At 39.5% G+C, this 23,675-nt stretch overlaps 1 protein-coding gene across 3 annotated transcripts in view; it reads right to left on the bottom strand.

Moving 5' to 3' along the window:
* Positions 1 to 215: 215 nt before the first annotated feature.
* The window catches only part of MCTP2 (multiple C2 and transmembrane domain containing 2), a 137,111-nt gene continuing 113,651 nt past the window's right edge, over positions 216 to 23,675 (bottom strand). For all 3 annotated transcript variants that reach the window (XM_069984972.1, XM_069984961.1, XM_069984966.1), the window contains exons 18-23: positions 18,481 to 18,600; positions 17,581 to 17,622; positions 8,876 to 8,985; positions 6,418 to 6,527; positions 4,397 to 4,494; positions 216 to 2,340 (exon numbers count right to left, since the gene is read on the bottom strand). In XM_069984972.1, the coding sequence (XP_069841073.1) occupies positions 2,272 to 2,340; positions 4,397 to 4,494; positions 6,418 to 6,527; positions 8,876 to 8,985; positions 17,581 to 17,622; positions 18,481 to 18,600 (549 nt within the window). In that variant the 3' untranslated portion in view covers positions 216 to 2,271. The remainder of the gene's footprint in view (positions 2,341 to 4,396; positions 4,495 to 6,417; positions 6,528 to 8,875; positions 8,986 to 17,580; positions 17,623 to 18,480; positions 18,601 to 23,675) is intronic.

Here is a 23,675-nt window from a genome sequence, read left to right as displayed (position 1 = left end):
AATTCCTGCTAATAATGGATTAAAGGAATTCTACTAAAGGGTTTACAAAAAACAATTTATGTTCTAGAAGCAGATATGCCTAATATGGCAATGGACGCTTACAACCAGTTGCAACTTATAATTGCCCTAAAATTATAACAAAAAAATGGTCACTTTTTCAAAAGTAAAAGCAGCTGGAACACAAGTTGATTTTGATTTTTAATACAATCTGACTGATCCAAAACATACAGATACATATAAATGAAAGTTTACAACAAAAATATTTTTTATTTCTTATAAAAATACGCTTCTAACCAGAAAAAGGCTATACATTTTAACAATTACTGAAAGGTTATGATTCTGAGGATGATTACTTGTCACTTACTCTAGGAGTCTAAATATATACAAGCAGCCAATGTGCAGTAAACCAGTATAAATGTAATATTATTCCATTTCCCTTAACTTGTAAAAGAAAAGAAAATTTGAAATGCTGTATTTAAATATACATTCTAAAACTCGATAATATACACATCATTAGCGTAAAGATGATATCATTAAATTTATTGACTGATAAAACGTACCTGGATTGTGCATCACCATAGAAATATAGCTAGATAATCTCACCCATATAAACCAGAAACATAAAAATGATCCTGAAATATAATGTATGTGAACATCCCAAAAAACTGGCCGCACTAATAAGACCAACATAAACTGCATAGACGCTAAAGACAAAACGGAAAGGGTAGGGATGGGGGGGGAGCTACGGCTCTCCAGCTGTTGAAAAACTACAATTCTTATCATGTCTGGACGCCCAAAGCCTTGGCGATAAAAGCATAATGGGAATTATAATTTGGCACCAGCTGGAAAGCCGTAGGTTCCCCATCAATGGGATAGGGAATTTCTGAACATATAAAAGATTAGGAATCTTTGGCACACGCACCATCTTACTTCAATTAATGAATCTCTCTTTCAAAATCTTACAAACCCTTCAAGTAAAACATAGATAGTAAAAATATAAATGCCACAAAAGTAAAAATTAAATATATTTTCTAATACAGTGTTGATTGGCTAGGCCTCGGCCTCTATGTTCTGTCCTTTGGGCATCCTTCTAAAAGTACAGCCTGTAAATGTCCACCCTGGACAAAACATTGGCCTCGTCATTGAAATCTCTTTATAAGATTTTTTGTAGTGTTCAGCGAAGTTGTAGAAATAGATCCCATAAATATAAATATATTTCAATTTACTATGTACACTTTGGCAGTAAGGTGCAAATCACTTTTTTCCTTTTTTATAGACATATTTCTAATTTAGAAAAGTATTCTTTGTACTGTATAAGGGAAATTATAGGATTTTCCAATATACATTCTCTATCTATTCCTTGTGTTTTTTTAAAGGGGCTATCTAAGCTTAGAAAACATGTCTGCTTCCTTCCAGAAGCAGTACCAGTCTTGTTCTCAGTTTGGGTGTGGTTTTGGTGCTCATTTCTACTGACTTGTAATACCACACAACCTGTGGCCAGGGGTGACTGTTTTTGCAACAACAAAAAAGTGTCTGGTTTTTCTAATCCTGGATACCCCCTTTAAGATCTCTACTTGTACTCATTCAAAAGGAACCTTCACTGTTTACTCCTAGAGATACAAATCTGTCCCGGCCATGGGATGGAAACATTGTTGTATGGCTCCTTACATGACAAGACCAAGACCGGTTTTTATTCATTCATTGGAAGAAAGCACTGAAATGGCTTCCTGATGAATGACTGGCAGGGATCTTGAAAACCATGAGAAATCGATACACAACGTATATTTGAAAACTGTATAACTTTTCATTATATAAAGAATAACTGTTCTTTGCTGAAACCATAATAGCCCTTCAGCTAAGAAAATCAAGTAAGCGTGGGATTGTGCAGCTTACTCGAATTGTGCAGAGAATTGAAGACATAAAAATACACTGGACAGGGACAGTTTGTAGACATGGAGTAACAAGCTTACAGCGTTTTAGAGGAATTTTAGAGCCTTCTACATGGATTGTCTAATATCATGGTAAACTTTGTTTTCCCCCTAAGCCAGAAATACATAAAAAACATTATTTATATTTTTTCCCCATGTATAAGGTTGTTTCTGAATCCAGTCAGTAAACCTACATGGTTTAGGGCAAACCTTAGAGGGACACTCTGAGGGGAGACCCGCCCCCTAGGATCCTGTCCTTTGGTTACATTCAAGTGGCAGGCTTTTAAAAAAGTGCACAAATTCACACAGACACTTCGGAGCAGCTCTAGAATGCAATCCTTCGTTACAATCCACTTCTCTTCTTCCTTAGGGCACCTTGGTTGCTGGTAGGTTTAAGCTCGGCATACTGCACCTGAAAAAAGTAAATAGACATGACGTTTGCCATTAAGTAATTGTAGCTTTCTTCGGAGTTAGTTAATGGCTCCCCAAGGAGATAGTCATGGAATCCACAGAACATTCGGGGTAATGAATCATTTTCAAAACATAAAAACACTGAGAATTAATTGGTAGCCGGAATAGAGTTACTTCTACATGTGCAAATATTAAGTGCAGATCTTATTTTAATGAGACAGAGCGGTTTCTAACAGATTTTAGCAGTGGCAAATAGGTGTCTTTTTACAGACTTACGGCTATTACAACGTGCTACACAAGTGAATTAAAAAGCCCAGAGGGAAACAACAAAAAAAAAATTCACATTAGTGAAATGTAACAAACGTACTACAAACCTATAAATAAGAATGACAAGCAGAAAGGCAGAAGAAAAGAACACATTCATTGCACAAAGTGCTCCGGATAACTCTGTCTGCTTGGTGTAACAGATTCACAGACACATTCGGTCAGAAAATACATAAAGTGGTGCACTATGATTTGGGACTAGACGAGGTCTGCTTTGTAAATGCAAACAGACAGGTAAATACTAACTGAGGAACAAGAGAGGGAATTGTAGCCTCTGGCAAACTACACCTAAAATAATACTCCATGAAGCATCACAAGCATATACTGTAAACAGATTACCAAACAAATGGCTTGATGGAAACATATCACAACTGTACTAGATATCACAGCATGCTGGTGTGAATGGAGTATATGCTGGCAGCAATACAGCAGGGTTATAAGGTTTGTAAGAGTCACTCGATGCTATCCTTTATAGCCCTATGGAAAGGCCTCTACCTATAGTAGAAGAAAACTGAGCAGTGAACAATTTCCCACACAATATTCCTGTAGGTGGCACCATCACAGGTGCTATAAATAACATTTTTTTTTTTTTTAAGTGCCCAAGGACAAAAAAAAACAAACATAAAAAAAAAACACCTGCCACCCATCTACCCACTGGTCAGTTATTCCTGATCTTTGTCCTGACACATAGGAATGCCCGGTAATCCAATCACTGGCTGAGGAAGGTTATTGCCATGGCCAGTGATTGGCTGAATGATCATTTCCTTTTAGTATGGATAACAGAAAGATGCTTTATGGGAACGGCATCAGTCAGGGATTATCAGTGAATTCCCTGGCACTCTAAGCACATAAAAATATTTCTCTGAATAATCCCCTTTATCTCTACATGATATGTATGAGGAAGTGCAGATTGTACAATATTAAGCTTCATGTATATAACCATACCATGGATCAGTAGAGTGCTGTAATAGACCACTAAAAAGTGTATGGGGTCAAACTAGACCTGTGTAGGCCTCTAATATTGCAGACTGATTACATTTTTCAATGTCATATTATTAAGGCACTAAACCTTAGGGGTAACATATGTTACACTGTACCATAAAGCACTAGACAAAGTGCCTACTGCTCCACATTATAGGGTCTCCATGAGCCTCAGCATCAGCTTGAGCCCTGGCAGTCTAGTGTCCCAGGTACATAGAAGGTCTCCCATTTGTAGAAATTAGTAAGGTGACAACCACATGAATGGAAGCTATTGGAGTTGTCACTTATGTTACAAAGAATAAAAGTAATAAAAAGAAGAAAAGAAAAAAAAATAGGGCTGGTTTAGCAGAATCCCACTTTTTTTTTTCCTGGATTGTTAAAAAGAATCCTTAAAGGGGTTATCCAGCGTTAGAAAAATATGGCCACTTTCTTCCAGAGACAGCTTAACTCTTGTGTCCAGTTTTGCAATTAAGCTCCATTCACTTCAAGAGCCAGCCTGTCTCCGGAAGAAAGTGGTCAGGTTTTTCCAATGCTGGATCACCCCTTTAAAATAGCTTCTGAATGTAATTTAAATTCTTTTAATGATGGTGTACAAATTCTGATCATGAAATCTCTCGAGTCCATTTGGGCAGAAATTAAGGATTCCTGTAAATCAGTTTAGTGCCATCATACTTGGGTGTACCGAAAGGAGATGTTGGTAGATTTGTAGGACACAATTACACAGGATCATCATAACAAAAAATAAAACTTGCCTTTTGAACATCAGATGGTACCCTGGAGAGAAAATCTAGAAACTCATTATTGTCGATGGCGTATGGGTTCCGTAGCTTCTTTGTAAATTTATTGACGCCTGCAAAGAAAAATCCATTTGAGCTTATTCCTACTTTAAAAAGAATGAATGCCAGCACATCGGCTCAGGCAGTGTGAGCAAATTCACAGGTTAGGAATGAGTGTGAAAACCTGGTGTCCGGGAATTATTTTATTTTATTTTTCCTTGTTTTTCTTTTGACTTAAAACTGATCACACATTAATTTCTCTGGACTGCGAAAAAAGGCCATCCAGTCTTCTGTGCAGCAATACGTGCCGAATCTCTCCTAGTATTTAACTTCAAATTTAAGAACCTCATTACATTAGATGGTGTGAAAACACCCATGTCACACTGCATGCATATTAGGCAGATGGCAGGAATAATGACAGTGAAGTCTACATAGCTTTGCCGCCAGTGTATTCCATGATTTGCATTACATAAAGTGCAGCACATATACTGGATGTTTTTTTTTTACTTTTGAGGAAGATATGCATTAAATACTTTTCATAGATATTTAAACCCTCTATACTATTCTGTAATGGTGCGTTCACACCTACAGGATCTGCAGCTGATTTTCTGCAGCAGATTTCATTTAAATAACTGAACACAGCATCAAATCTGCTGCAGATCTGCTGCAGATCCTGTAGGTGTGAACGCACCCTAAGGGTTGAATTATTTTCAGATGCCAACATGTGTACAATATAGAGTGAAGAGCAGGAATACCTTATTACAAGCCAGGAATTCCTTATTTTAAGCTGGCCATAAACATTGAAGGACATTTATACATGCATTTTATTATATATTTGTTTGTGTATTTGCACCTATTTGTATAGGGATCTAATCAGAGGGGTGCCAGCACCCAGTATCCTGCCAAAAAGCAGTCCAGCAGAGCTGCAGCACATACACAATGAATGACTGGAAGCAGTTAGCTCTGTTTATTGGGTAGTGGTGATATCCAAGGAGTGACTAGGAGCTGCTCTGCAATAACCAGGGGCCACCAATACTAAGGTACCTTCACACATACCAGATTCGCAGCGGATTTCACGCTTCAAGTGATTTGCGAACTCTGCTGCAAATCTATGTAGTGTAAAGTTAAATGGGGTTACATACCCGCAGCGGAATTTTCATTCCGCTGCAAGTATATAACCTGGCCCCTTTAACCCCGCAGCCCGCACCCGGAGCATACACTACCTGCTCAGCGCCGCGGCTGCATGTGAGGCTCCCGGGTTCCGTCGGCCCCTATCAGCTAATCAGTGCACGGCAGCACTGATTGGCTAATGGGGACCGATGAGAGCAGGGAGCCTCACATGCAACTGTGGCGCCGAGCAGGTAGTGTATGCTCCGGGTGCGGGCTTAAAGGGGCCAGGTTATATATATAAAGAAAATTCCGCTGTGGGTATGTAACCCCTTTCAACTTCACACTAAATGGATTCGCAGCAAACTCGCAGTGTGTAATCCGCTGCAAATCTGGTACGTCTGAAGGTACCTTAAACAGAGTCCAGGATTCTTGTACATGTGCCAGGTGTCAACAAACTGGGGAAACAACATTAAAAAGAACACTTGTTTGGCCAACAGCTATCTAAAGTGTACAACCAGCTTTACAGGGCTCCATTACTTTATCTGATTAAATATTTTATAACTGGGACTACAGTAGAAATATTCTGTAAACGATCTAAAGTGGTACAGATGCCTGTGGGGAGATTTATTAAACATGGTGTAAAGTGAAACCGGCTCAGTTGCCCCTAGCAACCAATCAGATTCCACCTTTCATTTTCCAAAGAGTCTGTAAGGAATGAAAAGTGAAATCTGATTGGTTGCTAGGGGCAACTGAGCCAGTTTCACTTTACACCATGTTTGTTAAATATCCCCCTTCATAACCCTATTACACATTTTACCCACCTACTTTTGGACAACCCTGTAAGTATATATTTATTTTAATTTACATGAAGATTTAAAACCACTTACCCCAAACGAGAATGATATACCTTAAAGGTATAAAATACAGTACAATAGTTGCAGCCAGGAGTATGGAACAGGCGAGAAAAGAGAGGAACGGGACACTCCAATTAAATGTGCTGAAACAAGAAAGCAATATTTTTAAGAATTTTCATCGGAATAGGCACAACAGTTAACAAAATAACTATACAATAGGGTTTAAAGACTGCTAGGATATCACAAACTGGACTAGAAACCATTTATATGTGTAGTAAGGTTACATGTAAAGAGATAGTGTGAGGGGTTAAGGAGGCACAAAAGTACTGTAACCTCTGTTTGGAGCAAGAGAAGAGTAAACTGCTGTTGACTTGTGTGTCCTGGGGTCAGATAAAAAAAAAAAAATGTTAAAGCTGAAGTTTTACTGTTACAAACAAAACACAGAGTCCGTTCTGCATGTGCCATTTCCTCCGTCCAGTGCTCTTACATGAATGCACACACCCATCTATAAACACCAGGCTATGTACACTGACAGCAGGTGTTCGAGAGCTCATGTGGAGGGTCCACCTCCTCGAACCATTTAAGTGTTCTGTACTGTACTTCACCATTTCACAGTGGCTCTCTTATTTTAAACCCCATGGTACCAGGCTTTACTCAAAATAATCTGCCTGCCTGCGATGCATGCTGATCAGGAGACGCACCGTGTAATCTGGAGGGACTTCAGCCAGCCTCCCGGGGAGTTTAAAAAGGTTGGAAAGTATTTTTTCCTTCAATGACTTTAAAACCACTTACAAAAAGATGCACTGACAAAGAAGCAGGATGTCAAGACAAAAGAAACATTACGAGGAACGGAATAATTGTTCTTCTAAGTATGTAAAAGAAAATAGGTGGCTACTTAAAATTAAATAAAACAAACATACATAAACTAAAACTCAATGCATGTAAGTCCAGTAAACTACCCAACAATGACTGGCCCATAGTGAACTGCACATAGTGAACTGACCATATAAAAATGTATCTAAATGACTCGGCAATTAGCTTACATACTGGGGTGGCCCATATAGAGTATATAAAGGCTTACTGCTGGGATAATGATGGTTTAGCAACCAAGGATATTAGTCTTTTTCTGACTTACTATACACTGTGCTTTTTTCAGAATTAACTTAAGCCATTACATATTACTTGGGTACAATCAAAACTATTTTCCGAAACAAAAAACAAAAACTAAATAAAATTTCACCTCCACTATCCCAGATGCAAGGTTTTTTTTTCGTTTTTTTTTTAAGTGTATTGTGCCTTTAAGTATCTGGCACAGCTGTATAGAAATACACACATAAAGGCGGCTCCAGGCTGCTATGGTTGGAAAACTATCAACACCCTTTGATTGTGTCACCAGTCTGCTGATGGGGTAAGTAAACTGCACAAATTGTATACATGTATGTAAAGGGTTAAACCCCCTGGAGCAGCGGTTACAGTGGGAGAGTAGCTGGATAGCCATTTCTTGATTTGGCATACATGCAGGTAAGGTCACATTGGGAACTGAGCAAACCCCGAGCTCTACTAACAAACATATATCCCAACATTATATCAGCTATACTACCCAGATCAGAACAATTGGCACGCTTGGATTCGTCTGAATGCGAGTATGCAGCATTTGATTATCGGTGGCTGCAGAGGTTGGATGCAGCCCTAAAGCCCCTATTCCATGGGCTGACCGTTACAAGCAGCGAGCGGGTGAGTGCGAGAGGGGCTGTGGGGAACTGCCCGGGTGATCGCTAGATTGTCCAGGCAACCCTTAGAGGAAAGGGGCGGTCTGCTGCAGACGCTGCTATCCCAGAGAGCGACGACAGCAGATCGCTGCTATCCCATTCGTCTGTTTTTCAACATGTTTGAAACACAAACGACTGCAACGATCAGCCGACATGAACGATTTCGGCTGATTGTTGCCTTCTATTCCACGGAACAGCCAATTCTATTGGCCGTAACAGCCAATAATCGTTCTGTGGAATAGGACCTTAAGGCTGCCTGAAAAACATGGATACAACCATAGGCTGAGTTCACACTACGTATATTTCAGTCAGTATTGTGGTCCTCATATTGCAACCAAAACCAGGAGTGGATTGAAAACACAGAAAGGCTCTGTTCACACAATGGTGAAATTGAGTGGATGGCCGCCATATAACAGCAAATAACTGCCATTATTTCAATATAACAGCCGTTGTTTTAAAATAACAGCAAATATTTGCCATTAAATGGCGGCCATCCACTCAATTTCCATATTGTGTGAACAGATCCTTTCTGTGTTTTTAATCCACTCCTGGTTTTGGTTGCAATATGAGGACCACAATACTGACTGAAATATACGTAGTGTGAACCCAGCCATAGGCTGTATCTAGGTTTTCTAGGACTCCCTAGGGCTGCATCCAACTTCCAACTGCCAAAGGTGTCTGAATAATAAATGTAGAGCTGCAGAACAAAGAAGAAAACTTACTTTTTGATTCTCTCTCCAAAGCAAGCAATTTCTTCTAAAATATTTTGCACTGTAATCACTATGTCTTGTACCATTTGGATCCGATCCCTGATGCTCTTCCTTTCAGATTCCTATACAAAATAATTAAAAGTACAATTTAAAAAAGGATTCAAAATCCACTTTTATTACCTACATATGAGGGCGTTCTATAAAGTAACACACACTACAAGTCAACATATACTTAACTTTGTCAGAGGAGCAATGAATAAGAAATGGCAACATGTGAGCAGCCAGGACAAGCCTACTCGTGCTGCAGCAGTGAGACATCATCTGGCAGTGCCATCGACGTCCTGCTGACTTTATTTACACATTTCAGATTGAACCAAGAAATGTGGTTATAACACAGTTTAACAAGCACAACATTACTTCTGCTGTAACTATCAAGCTGCTCAGGAAGAGCAGGGCGGACTCAATCTGAGCAACACAATAGAATTCACATGGCATTTTTTTTCTTTATTGCAAAACATACAGAGAAGACACTTTATATAGAAATTTGATGCATTTTCAAAACAAAGTGCTTTGTTATGAAATTGTGGCGTACAAAATACATAACGGAGATGAGATTGTGATAAATGATAGAGGCTTCTAAAAGGAGATATAGGGTTATATAGTACAATGAATCAATTCATATCAGGTCATATTTTCATATATTGAAAAGCAAGGAATTGTCAGTGACAAAATTGCAGGGGATTTGTCACTAAAAATAACGTGTAGAGAACATCATACTGTTCCACCAGAGGATGCAAATACAAAGCAGGCCAGAGCATTCTTCTAATATAGCTAAAACAAGTATACAGTCATTTCGGTTGGATTTTTTTAATTATTTTTTTTTAGAATACATTAATTTTTGCACCAAACATAGTGCTCGAGTGTGACATGGCTATGTTGTCTGTACAAACAATTTCTATTAGTATAAAAGTCTACGGCAAGGTTCAGTTTTAAACATTTTATTGGAGTATACAGTCAGTAAAATTGATTACTGAACACTGTTGGTATACTTCAAAAAAGTATAAAATCAGGACCTCGCCACTACAAGGAGGAAACTCAATGCTGGTGTGGTGAGCTGGACATTACGTCCAGCCATTTATTCACCCCTTTTCAACATATACTGCATATTTATGACAGAGGTTGACAGGAAATGCATGCATACCCACTACGGTTACCTGTTTAGGTCAATCCTAGCTCTTTCACCACTTAGATGCTACAGTCAACAGCAACCGCAGCATCTAGGTAGTTAAATGATAGCTCAATCCAACCAATCAAAGTGGGTATCAGGACCCAGCATGCTCCTAACGCCTGACATGTCTCAGTGACATGTTAAAAGGTAACAAATGATGGAAACTTTTAGCTCTGTTGACAACATGAATGTAATGCACATCTTCTGACACATACACCAAACATATGGTTCCAGTGAATGCAGAGATCATATAATATAAATGCACACAATGCCTCTGTGTGTGCTGTTAAAAAATATGTTTAACACTATGTTCACACACCATGAAAATAACAGCCATTTTTTGTGGACGACCATCATTTACAGAAAAATAACTACTTATTTTACAATAATGGCTGTTATTTGTATAATAACACTGTAAAGGTAAAAAAAAGGCCATCCACCAAAAAACAAAAAAGTTATTTTGACGAATATAGCCAACAGATGTGATGTTTAAAAGTCCTAATGGCAACCCCCACCCCCGACACACACCATGATGTGCGGTTCTCTGCACCATCCACAAGCTTGGGTGTGGCACATTTGATGTACACCTGTATAAAACATATTTGTCTTTAAAGTGATACTGTCTCGCTTCCACCCTCTCGCTTCATTTCGTCTGGTAACAGTGTCACCTAAGTTGGGGCCCATCTCCCGGCTGGTAAGAAGACCCAACTGCCATGAAACTCCCCCCAGGTGACACTGTTCACTGATAAAATGAAGCAATTTTAATGCAGAAAGAAGAAACAGACAAGTTTTATACAGTTATATATTGAAGTTGGCACTCGCTTATCTGGAATATTGTGCAGTGTACTACAGCCCCTAAGAGGGGTGACAGTATCACTTTAATGGAACATTTTCCAGTGTATACTGGGATTGCAGACTAGAATTATCAATACAGCCTGAAGAACTTATATTGATACATTTTTAAATATTCCAATACACTTTATACTAAAGCATAAGATGTATTGGGTCCTCCTGACTCCACTGACACATGATATCAGTGGAGAGAATAGTCAAGAGTTACGGATTTTCACTTAGAAGAATAAACCAGCACTTGAGCTCTCTGGCTGAAGCTTACACCTCCTCCACCCACAGGGAATATGTAGAAAATAGGAGGGATAACTGACAGCTATTGGAGGAGTATAGGCACCTTAAGTTTAAAGTGTCCAAAGTATTAGACACTTTAAGTAAATTTCCACAATATACTATGCGTACTGTATTTTATGTATTTAAAAAAAACACACACACGGAACACCACAATCAAACAAAATAATGTGAAATATGGGGTATAAATATATGGAAGAAAGAAAACAGATGTCCTAAATGGAGGGCCCAGGACACAGTATATCTGGCAAATGCCAAAAAACTGTGTCAGGACGCTAATTTATTAAAACACATTCTAAAGGAGAATTTAATATGAAGAGGTGAAACTCAATTATGTTTGTTTAAAATTCCAAGGAAAACCTTTGACAAAGGCAGAGAAGCTATAATCTGGAGCACGACTGCTATTCCTCAATAGTTTAATCATGGAATATGTGCTGGTATGTTCAATTGCTCCAGTTCTTTCAATCAAAACACATCCAAAAAGGTCAAGGCATTCAGGAAGGCAAGAAACTTTCAACATTAGGAACAGTCTTTTCTTAAGAGGGCTCAGAATTAATTAACATCTCGAAGTTACATTTTCTATTTTGTTCGGCAACCAGATGTTCAACAGTGAAGGTTTTATGCAGAACCCTTTCAATGGAACCAAACTATGATGCAATTGTTCCATCATATTACAGTCTACAGCGGGCTGGCTCTCTGCATGATGGGTTCTGACCTATCCCCACTAATAGAACAACATGCAGAGAACTGAGCCGGGTGTGTTTCATCTGGGAAAAAGATGTTCAATAAGGGCAACTTTATTGTTCAAAGTTCATTACTGTCCACTGGTGACCTATGCAAAACTATATGTATTTCTATGTATCAATGGGAGAAAGGGCAGGGGATATACATAACAGTCAAGACCAGCAATTCAAGTCCTCAAGCACCTAATAAAAAGGCCATAGCACTTCCATTTTTTACCCTACAGACCCATATGGGCCCTTATTTTTTGCGCCACTAATTTGTACTTTGCAATGGCAGGCTTAATTTTTGCATAAAGCACGCTGCAAAACCAGAAAAAAATTACATGTGTGATTTTTTTTTTTTAATTTGGGGAGGTTTTGTATTTACGCTGTTTGCCCTAGGGTAAAACTGACTTGTTATACATGTTCCTCAAGTTGTTATGATTACAATTATATGTAACTTGTGTAACTTATTTTATTTGATGGCTTTTAAAAAAATTAATGGTCCTTAAAATTGCTCTATTACTATGCTTATAGCGCTTTTATCCTTTGGTCTATGGGTCTGTGTGAGGTGTAATTTTTTCGCCATCTGTACTTTCTATCGGTACCTTGATTGCACATATGCAACTTTTTGATTGCTTTTTATTGCAATGTTTCTCAATTTTGCACTTTTGATTTTTTTTGCGTTTACGCCATTTACCGTGAGAGATCAGGAATGAAATAGTTCGGGCAATTAATTTATAAAATGGGGAAAGGGGGGTAACTCAAACCTTTATTAGGGAAGGGGATTTTTTTATTAATAAAAAAAAAAAATATATATATATATATATATATATTTTTTTTTTACACACTTACTATAAGTCCCCCTGGGGTTAGGGTTATTCCCCCTGGGCTGGGGTTAGGGTTATTCCCCCTGGGTGTGTTTACAGATAGATTTATCTGACAGATTTTGAAAGCCAAAGCCAGGAATGGATTTAAAAAGAGGAAACATCTCAGTTTTTCCTCTATGACCTGTTCTCTGTTTATAGTCTGTTTCTGGCTTTGGCTTGAATGATCTGTCAGATAAATCTGTCTATGTAAACGCAACATAAGGCAACATAAAACCACTGAACTGGTTATTCTACTTCTATTACTTGTATATATAGTATATTGGTCAGTATTCTTAACCAAAATCAGGAGTTTATTCAGAACATAGATCACACATTATAGTGTTTCACTATAATAGAAACACTTTCACTATAATAGTTTCACTCCTGCTTTTGGCTACAAATACTGACAAACAAATAATGTGCTATTTGGTTTAAAAGTCAAAACTCTTGGCCACTGGAGGTGTACCTTCTCTGCAATCTACTACCCACTGCCTGTTTTCAAGAGGATTTCGATTTCTAGGAACAGACAGATCAGGACTAAACACAGAAAGTAGGGTCGGGGTTAGCAATTTGCCCAAAACAGGAGAGACCCTTAGAAAGTTAGGATTGTATACCAAGCAGTTTGCCTCCTGAAAATGATCCACAAATATACAGTAAATCAAGGCTTTCTCATCTCTGTCCACCCACATAAAGATCAGGGCAGCCGTTCCATGTTTAAATAACAGCGCATCAATTGCTGTATGTACACAGTGCTACAGTGTAACTTCCCTCTTCCCTTAAAGGGGTTGTCCAACGAAAATCGTTTTCTTTTAAATCAACTGGTATAAGAAGGTTATATAGATGTGTAATTTACTTTTATTAAAAAAATCTCCAGTCTTCCCATATGTATTAGCTCCTATATGTCATGCAGGAAATGTTGTTTTATTTTCAGTCTGACACAGTGCTCTCTGCTGACATCTCTGGCAGAGACAGGAACTGTCCAGAGCAGGAGAGGTTTTCTATGGGGATTTGCTCCTACTCTGGACAGTACCTGTCTCGGCCAGGGATGTCAGCAGAGAGCACTGTGTCAGACTAAAAATAAAACAACATTTCCTGCATAACATATAGTAGCTAATAAGTATGGGAAGACTGAAGATTTTTTTAATAGAAGTAAATTACACATCTATATAACTTTTTTATACCAGTAGATTTAAAAGAAAAAGATTTTCACTGGACAACCCCTTTAAGCTTCTCAACAACAGATAGTGTAACCCTTGAATTTCTGCTCACAGATCACCTTACAAACTAAGTGTTTCAATAACCCCTTCACCCCTCCGCATGACATCTATAATACTGTACTGTGTACACCATCCTTCACCCTATAGCTGCATCTATGGTTTCCAGGACTCACTAAGACAGCATTCAACTTCTCCAACCGCCCAGGAGTTAAATGCAGAGTGTTTGGGATCGGAAAAGGCTGCCGAATTCGAACAATGTCGCAAGTCTGCTCTAGTACTAGTCACCATTCCACTGAATCTGTAGGATCAATGCAACTAAAGTATAATCTAATGAAAACACAAAAAGCATTTACAACATGGCACAATACATGCTATACATTAGTGGTATAGGCCTCAGCACAGAATAAATGAGATTACTGATAAAACAGCATAGGCCTCAAATGCTACCAAAAGCAAGTACTACTTGATCTCCCCGCAGCCTTCTTAGTGATCCCAGCAGTCAAGAAGATGGACACTTATTTGCAGCATGTTGATCCAGTCATTACACTTATCAGCCCTATTACTAAGAAACAGATGTTTCTCGCACCGGGCATCAGAATCGTGAGCTTCTGCTTATACCGTACTTTATAAAAGGTTCACAGACAGCTCTATTTCCCAGTCTTTGGAAAACATGCTTTTTGCTTTTTCATGGCTGTTGGCTGCACTGTGCGGCTCACTCATCTGGACTATTTTTATCAATCCATCAATATTGTTGTACATGGTGTTTGGTGTCTGACTGAGCACATGCTATCGCAGCCTCCTAGAAGCAAACAAGCAAAATACCTCTGGGATCTCTAAGTGATTTTAGACCTTCCGATGCACATCCTAACATTCTCTTGATCTTAAAGTTGCTGCTATCGTGAACAGTTAAAAGAGGAAGAAATAAAATAAAAATAAGAACTGTTCTATTTATAAATAATACACTCCACTATACATTTTCCTTTTCGTCTCCCCCCCCCCCCCCCCCCAATATAAATAGGCTAATGTAGGGGTCTTTTACTGTATTGTAAAATGATCCTAATTTTAGAGGGTTACCCCTGCTTCTCCCCAAACAATGCAGTTCTATGACTGCTGCACAGTCTATTCAAATCATATTTTATTGTTTTACATTTGACACTATTCACATCTGCTCTGAATTTTTTTTTCTATGCTTCAGTAACTTGCACTTTACACTAACAGTTGTGCTGTGCAAGCTAACAAACGGACTGATTCTGCCTGTGACACACAAGCAGTGATTACTACGGTACACATGTAGTGGTACCTTCTAAGTAATCCCAGCCGAAGTGTATAGTGTATACACATGGTATACACTCTGGCTGAGATCCCTAGCGGTGCTGCAAGAAACTGACATATCAGTTTTCTGCAGCTGTTATTTAATAAATAGCGGCCGCAGAAAACCCTATTAGTTCAAACAATGCAGCGTACGGCTCCGGCTGCATGCTCCATTGTATACAGCGGGGAATTCGGATGTGGGCGTGCACGGATGGATCCGAATTCAGCGGCTGTAAAGATGATCTTTTCTGACACCAGCCATAAAGGCCAGTGTCGTACAATGTGAGAACATGGCCTTAAATTGGATACTTCAGGAGTATCTTTTATTAGCGCTCTACTTTGGGCGGTTCCTCTGTTATTCCTCTTTGAAATATATGCAGATAACGTAATCAGCCGATTACAGGACCAAAGCAGAGTCCCCACGCAACTTGGATCAGCGCAGGAGTATTGGAGTATGTACACGGCGGTACAGGCCAAAGTCATCAACCCACGGAGGTACTAATCCAACCACGGAAGATGTAATAAGCATATACTTTTATTGCAACGCTTTTCGGCCTTATCATATATAATAAAGGCCTTTCTCAAGCATGAAAAAGTAGACACGATGTGTACATTATATAGACATACCCTAATAGTATAATCGTATAGGACTTCCAGGTCAGTGACCCCAGGAGGTCCGGCCACTAATCACAAACAAATGTGCACAGTCAGCACATGGTCGATACAGAGATGTAAACATAAACATAGAATAGGTATATACCTATTCTATGTTTATGTTTACATCTCTGTATCGACCATGTGCTGATTAGGGATGGTACGAACCCGAACTCTCGGTAATGATTCCCACTGTCTGCCGGCTCCGTGCTGCGGGCGGATCCAGCGAGAGGACCGCCTGGAAAACTGGGATACAGCCATAGCCATAGGCTGTATCCCAGTTTTCCAGGCAGTCCTCCCGCTGTAGCCACCCGCTCCACGGAGCGGGCAGACAGCGGGAATCTGATGCCGAGCGTTCGGGTTCATACGAACCCGAACCTCGGAGAGTTCGGACCATCCCTAGTGCTGATTGTGCACATTTGTTTGTAATACAGAGATGCACATTTGATCGATACAGAGATGTAAACATAAACATAGACTAGGTATATACCTATTCTATGTTTATGTTTACATCTCTGTAGCGACCATGTGCTGACTGTGCACATTTGTTTGTGATTAGTGGCCGGACCTCCTGGGGTCACTGACCCGAAAGTCCTATACGATTATACTATTAGGGTATATCTATATAATGTACGCATAGTGTCTATTTTTTCATGCTTGAGAAAGGCCTTTATTATATATGATAAGGTCGAAACGCATTGCAATAGAAGTATATTTTATTACATCTTCCATGGTTGGATTAGACCCTCCGTGGGTTGATGAATTTGGCCTGTACCGCCATGTACATACTCCAATACTCCTGCGCTTATCCAAGTTGCGTGGGGACTCTGCTTTGGTCCTGTAATCGGCTGATTACGCTATCTGCAAACTCTTCTCCCACCCCTGGTGGTAAAGTCCCCGGAATAGCTGCGGAGTACACTTATATGCCTTCAATAGAGTTGTGCCTAATCTTGCACAACTCCTCCAGATGACTGGATCCCTGTAGCAACCTACTAATACCACACTCCTGGCCTCCTCATATTACACAAGGAAGCGTCCCTCTTCTCCCCACTTCTCTTTGAAATGTAAATATAAATAAAATGACAACTGGGAGTTACTTTAGGTCGCCAACAGGGTGTGATTCTAGAAAGTCTCACAGTGCCCACTGTAATAATGTCAGATTATGTAGGTACACAAACAAGTAGACTGCATAATGTCTATAAGCATCAGTACTGTATGTTCACATAGAAGAAGAATTGCATCTGCTCTTACTAGAGGGAATATATTACAATATTACAAAAAGTCAGGGTTATGTCATTAGAGCTAATCACAGAAAAGCAACAGGAACAGAGATTCACTGCATGATCAGACTGCCTTCATAGAGCAGTACTATCCACTGAACCACTATGTTGCCAGTATCCAAAGAATAATTCCGTATCAGGTGAAGGAATGAATGAGTTATATAATTCTTGGATATTGTGTTTGATCAATTTTAACAGCAGTATTTTTATTATTACAGTATATTCCAGAAATAAAATAATTCATTTCTCAAGTGTGGAAGCAAGGAATGTTTGCCTTTATAGTGGGTGATACTTACTTTTTCATCATCTTCATCATCTTCACCAATATCCATCCCTTCCTAAAAAAAAAAAAAAAAAAAGGTAGACATGGTTACCATAATTCCTCAACTTCCTCAAGATATTATACATAAAATAAAAACTCTTTAAAAAACCACATTGTGAAGACTACCCTCTTATCCGGGCCAGTTTTTATTTGTCAGTGCAATTTACAGTGGTTGTCTCAAAGAGGTATGACAGCATATGGTCATACAAGTGGTATATTGTTACGTAGTCCAAGTCATGGTTATTACTAGTGTTGAGCTACTAGTGTTCGGGTTTGAAGTATGTTGCTGGACCCAAACACTCCAGGCAGCTGGAGAAGTTGGATGCCTCCCTGGAGTCCTGGAAAATATGGATAAATCCATGTTTTCCTGGCAGCCCTAGGGCGGCATCCAACTTTTCCAGCCACTGGGAGTCAAATGCAGAGAGTTTGGTTTCGGCGAACGTTGCCAAACCCTAAGTTTGGTTAGCCCACTCAGCTTTGGTTATTACCACGTAAATGTGCAATACATGTTTATAACAAGTTGGCAGCCTTTAAAAAAAAAAAAAAAAAACCTGAAGTCACATAAGTACACATACCCAATAAGTGTTTTTCATGAAAACCAATATATATATTGAGTATCTATAGCAGTGATTTGTTAAAATCATGCAAAGAAATCCAAGGCCCCCTCCTGACATAAAGGGATTAGAGGTGAGCAATCATATTACTCCCTGAAGGAAAAGCCCAATGCCTGGAGACTAGGTTTGTGAGATAACTAGACTACTGCCATGGGATAAACACAATCACACTTTGTCTCCTGAAGGTAAAGCATATGCACTTTCTCACTACAAGAGAAATGAAAGTATACGGCAAAAAATCAATATTCGTCTTTTCTTACCAGGTTGTCTTGAGCGTTGACCTTCCCAGTCGTGATCATGGTGAAGTTGTAAGCGAAGAGAAGGAGAAGAGACAAAGGTATCATGTAAAGCTCCAGATTCCAGAGGGTCACAACAAATATCTACAATGAAAGACAGAATGATAGACATAAGAACACACGGGAATCACTTCAATGAATCCTATAGGATGGCGTATCGATAGGCAATATAGGAAAGGATCATATTTGTTCTTAAAGAACAATTGAGCCTGCTCCTTTATGGTTGATCTTTCAGTACAAAGTGTCTCAAACAGGAGGAACATTGTTAGCTTCCATAACTACTGTGTCAAACAGAAGTGATCATAACATATTGTTACACTTATATATTTTTTTTATATGATAGAGCCTTTGGTTATAGTTTTGTATGCCACTGCAGCACATTAACTCACTTTACAGAAAAGTACAGGGAAGTTTGGCTGACGATATATAACAACCTATGGTAAGAGACTTTGCCACCAATATAAACACATCAGATGCTTTGAACAGTGGAGTCCAGGTGCTGAATCTTTAAAATAAATGGTCAGAAGTTTAAAAATGAATGGGCAAAGCCAAGTGGTCTAAAGAAGCGGCAGAGCACATTGCTCTCCACTTATTTTAGCAACCGTCGGGGTCTTAGCAAACGATTCCCCTATAATCTACCTTCTGATGTGTCATTGCCTCCTCAGTAGTTTTCTCAACAAGTCAGCAATACTGTACACATAAATGAGCAGGGAGACTGCAGCCAGGCCTATTCACCTGAATGAAGCTGAGCTGCAGATTCCCTGAGCATTATATGGCAGGGGGCTGATATGCACGGAAAAACTGCAAAAGAGCCGATTCAGCTCTGAGGCGGCAACTTCCTTTCCGAGGTTGAATCCCTCAACAAATCATAAAGAAAAGGTAGCAAAATGGGAATACCCCTTTAAATGTTCCCATTAACCAGACTTCTGAGAACAGCCTCAGACTAAATCTTGGGGATCACTGCTGAGAACGTGTTTATGTTTGTTCACATAGCTACATCAATCCATCTAGCTCTCATGGCGAGCTTTGTTTGTAGATCTCAATGTATGTAGTTTGTTCCCTAAGAGCTGAACACATGGATGCCGCAGTGTAAATAAACAGATCTGCTCCTAGAATCCTATATCCGAAATCCTACTAGGAAGAAAATTAACACTTAAACAGACTAAAGCTGAACCTGGAAATGAATGATGAAAAACAAAATTGAGGAGTAGATATACGCCCGTTTGTCGGTTCAAATTTTTTTTAGCTTGTTCCCAAACCAGGGATTAATCTCCTGCTCCTCTATTCCTGGGGTCAGCTGACAGCGCAGGGATTAGCCAGTGGTTGGGCTCAACTATATTCAGGCCCTATAGCGGAGGAAGGAGTCTTCTGCCAGACACAGGACACTAGGAGGAGGGGAACATTGCTGAGCCTCTGCGACACAGAATTAAAGTTTCTTTTTAGATCTCTCAGCTTTAATATTTTCTACTTAAACTTACTGTATATTACAATTAAAGGGGTTTTCATATTTCATCAAGTTATCCTCTATCTAAACAATATGTAATAGCTTGCAGATGAGAGGGTGTCTGACCACTCTGATCCCACGAACGCCACTGAATGAATGGAGAGGGCCACATAAGTTAGGCCGCCGTTCCATTAAATTCCAAACATTGCGGATCAGAAAGCTTAGAGAAAGTGAATAGAGCAGTGGCTGCATATGCGTTGCCCTCTTCATTCGCTTTGGTCTCTGATATTTAGGTGTTCAGGGCATGGGCGGGTGTCAGAGCAGTCAGACACCACCAATCTGCAAGTTATCCCTTATCCTACAAATAGGCAATAACTTGATGAAATTATCAAATGCCTTTAAGGGAAGCAATACTAGTATAGATATTTTCATACCCATACATTGGTTCAACAAACAACCTTAAAACATGCATGCTATTGTTTTCATGAATAAAAGTAAACACTGTAATCCTGGATAATCCATTTATTAACTTCACAGATAGTAGATCTTTATGTATGGAGTTGTATGTGTATGTATGGATGTGTAGATGTGCATATACCTCTCTTTCAAGATGTATTTATACCTGAGACACTAATACAATAAAAAAAGACAAGTTTGGTCAGCTCTCCTGGAACACGATTCACACTAGGAAGGAGCATGTTTCTGAAATTGTAAACACACAAAAACACAGACAAATGCAACAGCTCACTGCAATAGCAAGATACAGACCCAATGCAGATATGAAAATCACTAAAAACAGCGCCCCAACTACTTAAAAAAATGAGTCTCATTATTTTTATGGAGATTTTACTGATTTTCCTATCTGTATTGGGTCTGTATCTTGCCATTAGCGGTGAGCTGTTGCATTTCTCTGCATTTTTGTGAGTATCTAACACAATGGCATCAGGGGTGTAGAGAGTAAGGGTGGTATTACACGGGCCAAGCAGGGCCCGATAATACCTGTAAACGAGCAGCAATCTGCTAGATTGTTGCTCGTTTACTGGGCCTATTACACGGCCCGATAATCGTTTGACAAGAGCTGCAAGGACATTGTTACCGATGTCCTTGCAGCCCTTGCTAAACTGGCATACATTACCCATCCACGTTCCAGGGCTGCTCCTGCCGTCCGCTTCTCCCGGGGTCCCATGCGCGCTCTAGCTTCACCGCGGCCTCTCAGCTGGTAGGCCACTCAGCCGCCGCGTACCCTAAGGGTCCTATTACACCAACAGATTATCTGTTCTGTTTATAGTCCATTCCTGGCTTTGGCTAAGGAAAAATCTGTTGGTGTAACAGGGCCCTAAGCCACTGGGCCCCCTGATGCAGTGGGCCCCATAGCAGCTGCTATGGTGGTAGTTACGCCGCTGGATGGCATCCTTTCCATCTACAAGGAAAAGACGGAGACTATGGAACTGTTTACTATGAACTTAGGAGTTTAGGAAGGGGTCTGCATAACTTCCTGGGCTAAAAATATTCCCAGTAATAACTAAAATCAAGTTAAAAGGCCACTGCAACTTTTTATAGCGCTACTTGACTGATATTAACTATTGTGTGACAGCTGCAGTCTACAACGTTGCATATAACTCAATGTATTACTTTGATCTTCAACTGTATCTCAATAGTTAAAAGTAGTCAAGTAGCACTACAAAAAGTTGCAGTGTAGCCCCAGCCTAAGGTGGGAAAAACTGTATCCTCGGGATCAACTCTGCGTAACAGATGGATGTTTTTTTTTACATAAAGACTATGTTACAACTTTACCATGTCCTGAACACCAACTCACGCGCTGTAATCCCTACTGATATGTCATTGGCATCTCTACACAGTAACAGAAGTCAAAACTGTATTCCTTATATTAACTTGGATAACAAGAATGATAGATTGCACCTTAAGCACTGGATTTCCTTTAAGCTATTTCTGGCTCTACCGCAGTGTTATTTTGTAGGGACATTGACTTTGCCTGGAAGACCTGCTTGTCTTATTACACAAGACTGTTCAACATATTCTGTACAGGAAAACTGTTCCAACTCTGCAAGTTGAAAGCAAGGGCAACAGAGAAGATATCCCAAGTGTTTTAGTAATTAAACGAATATGCATAATGAACCATATGCCCAAAGGGCTTGTTCTTCATGAAGGCCAGATTTTTGTTTGAATTTTTAATTTTTATATACAGATGAAACACCCAGACTATTATAATACTATGCTGCTTAAAGATTTCTCGGCATTTCACAGTTTGAATATGGTTCATTTGTGTACTTCCGACCTATGTTTTATTTATCTGTGAATGGTGAACGGAAACTATTCAAAAGGGGGGGGGGAAAGATTTTGGAAATGAGTAGATTGTTCTGGAATCTGAATGCATCCATCCTAGTTTTAAATGTATATCCAGCACTCCTACAGTATCAGATTTACGATCCATATCGTAAGCATGGTAACAACATACAATGCGCTGAAGAATATAAGTGTATACAGCACAGTACATTACATTGATGTAACGGGTCAGTACAGTATTAAAACATGAAACACGACTACAAAAATGTGTCTAGATTACTGAACAAAAAAAAAAATATTCATACGTTTCTTTGCTTCTATACGTTTCTCTACCATTACTGTACTGAAGTTATGCTCATTAAGGCTGGTTAAAAAGGGTATAATACAGGTGCATTTCAGCCACAAGTCCTGGCCACATCAAGAGTCTAATGGTCATCAGAAACGTATTCTGGCCAGGAATTGCAGCAGTAATACGGACACAGAGGACATTCATGTTCCACTGAGAATTCTGGGAAGAAGGAAATGCAAAGCAGCTCTCTGACTCCAACCTTTGGAGGTAAAGTTCCTATTAAATTAGGGCCCTATTACACAGAGCAATAATCTGCTGAATCAGGGCAATTCAGTAGATTGCTTTATGTAATAAAGACAACGATGAAAACGATCATCAGCTGATTGTGTCTTTAAGAAAGCTTAAAAATCGTCGCCCACCGGCTGCAAGTTATAGCAATGTCGACGGCTCAGGCATTTGAAAAGAAAATAACTGCTTTATTCACAGCCACCGCTCACACTTCTGAGCCGGTCTCTAAAGTGTTAGGCTGATCAGCCAACCATTGACTGCAGCACTGGCCCAATCTGGGCCAGTGATTGGCTAAGCTACTTGTCCTTTCAAAAACCATATCAGAAGGTTCCAGTAGTGGCTGCGGGTAGCCGGCAGAACTAGAGTGTTAAGGATGTCACAGGGAGTTTGAAAAGGTAAAATATAAAGTTTATTATTTTACAGTTAAAGCAAGGGCTGCACGATTATCGCAGCATGTAATAAGCTCAGTAAGCTAGCGCCGATCTAGCAGCACTCACTTACACTAGTCATCGGGCTGACTCCTTAAAGAAGCCTTAGAACCTGACCAGATATTTAATAAACCAAGCCAGAAACTTCCTAGAGCAGGGTATGGCTGTCTACAGCTAGGCCTATTATCATGGACCAAATAAATAATGTTCTCTTTGAGGAGCCAGACACAAAGATGTGCGGGTAATGGGTGTTCATGCTTCACTGGGAATAATGGTATGAAAAACATCCCTCTGATGTCACCTTTTGGAGGTAGCTTTGCATATTTTTCCAATTTAAACAAATAAATAGATAAATTATACTGTGTCTACATCTGCCCTGCTCATTCCTTCATGCTCCCTGCAGTCA

This window comes from Dendropsophus ebraccatus, chromosome 1, assembly GCF_027789765.1.
Source record: "Dendropsophus ebraccatus isolate aDenEbr1 chromosome 1, aDenEbr1.pat, whole genome shotgun sequence".
In the NCBI taxonomy this organism is placed as follows: Eukaryota; Metazoa; Chordata; class Amphibia; order Anura; family Hylidae; genus Dendropsophus; species Dendropsophus ebraccatus.
This window is presented reverse-complemented; position numbering and strand designations above follow the sequence as displayed.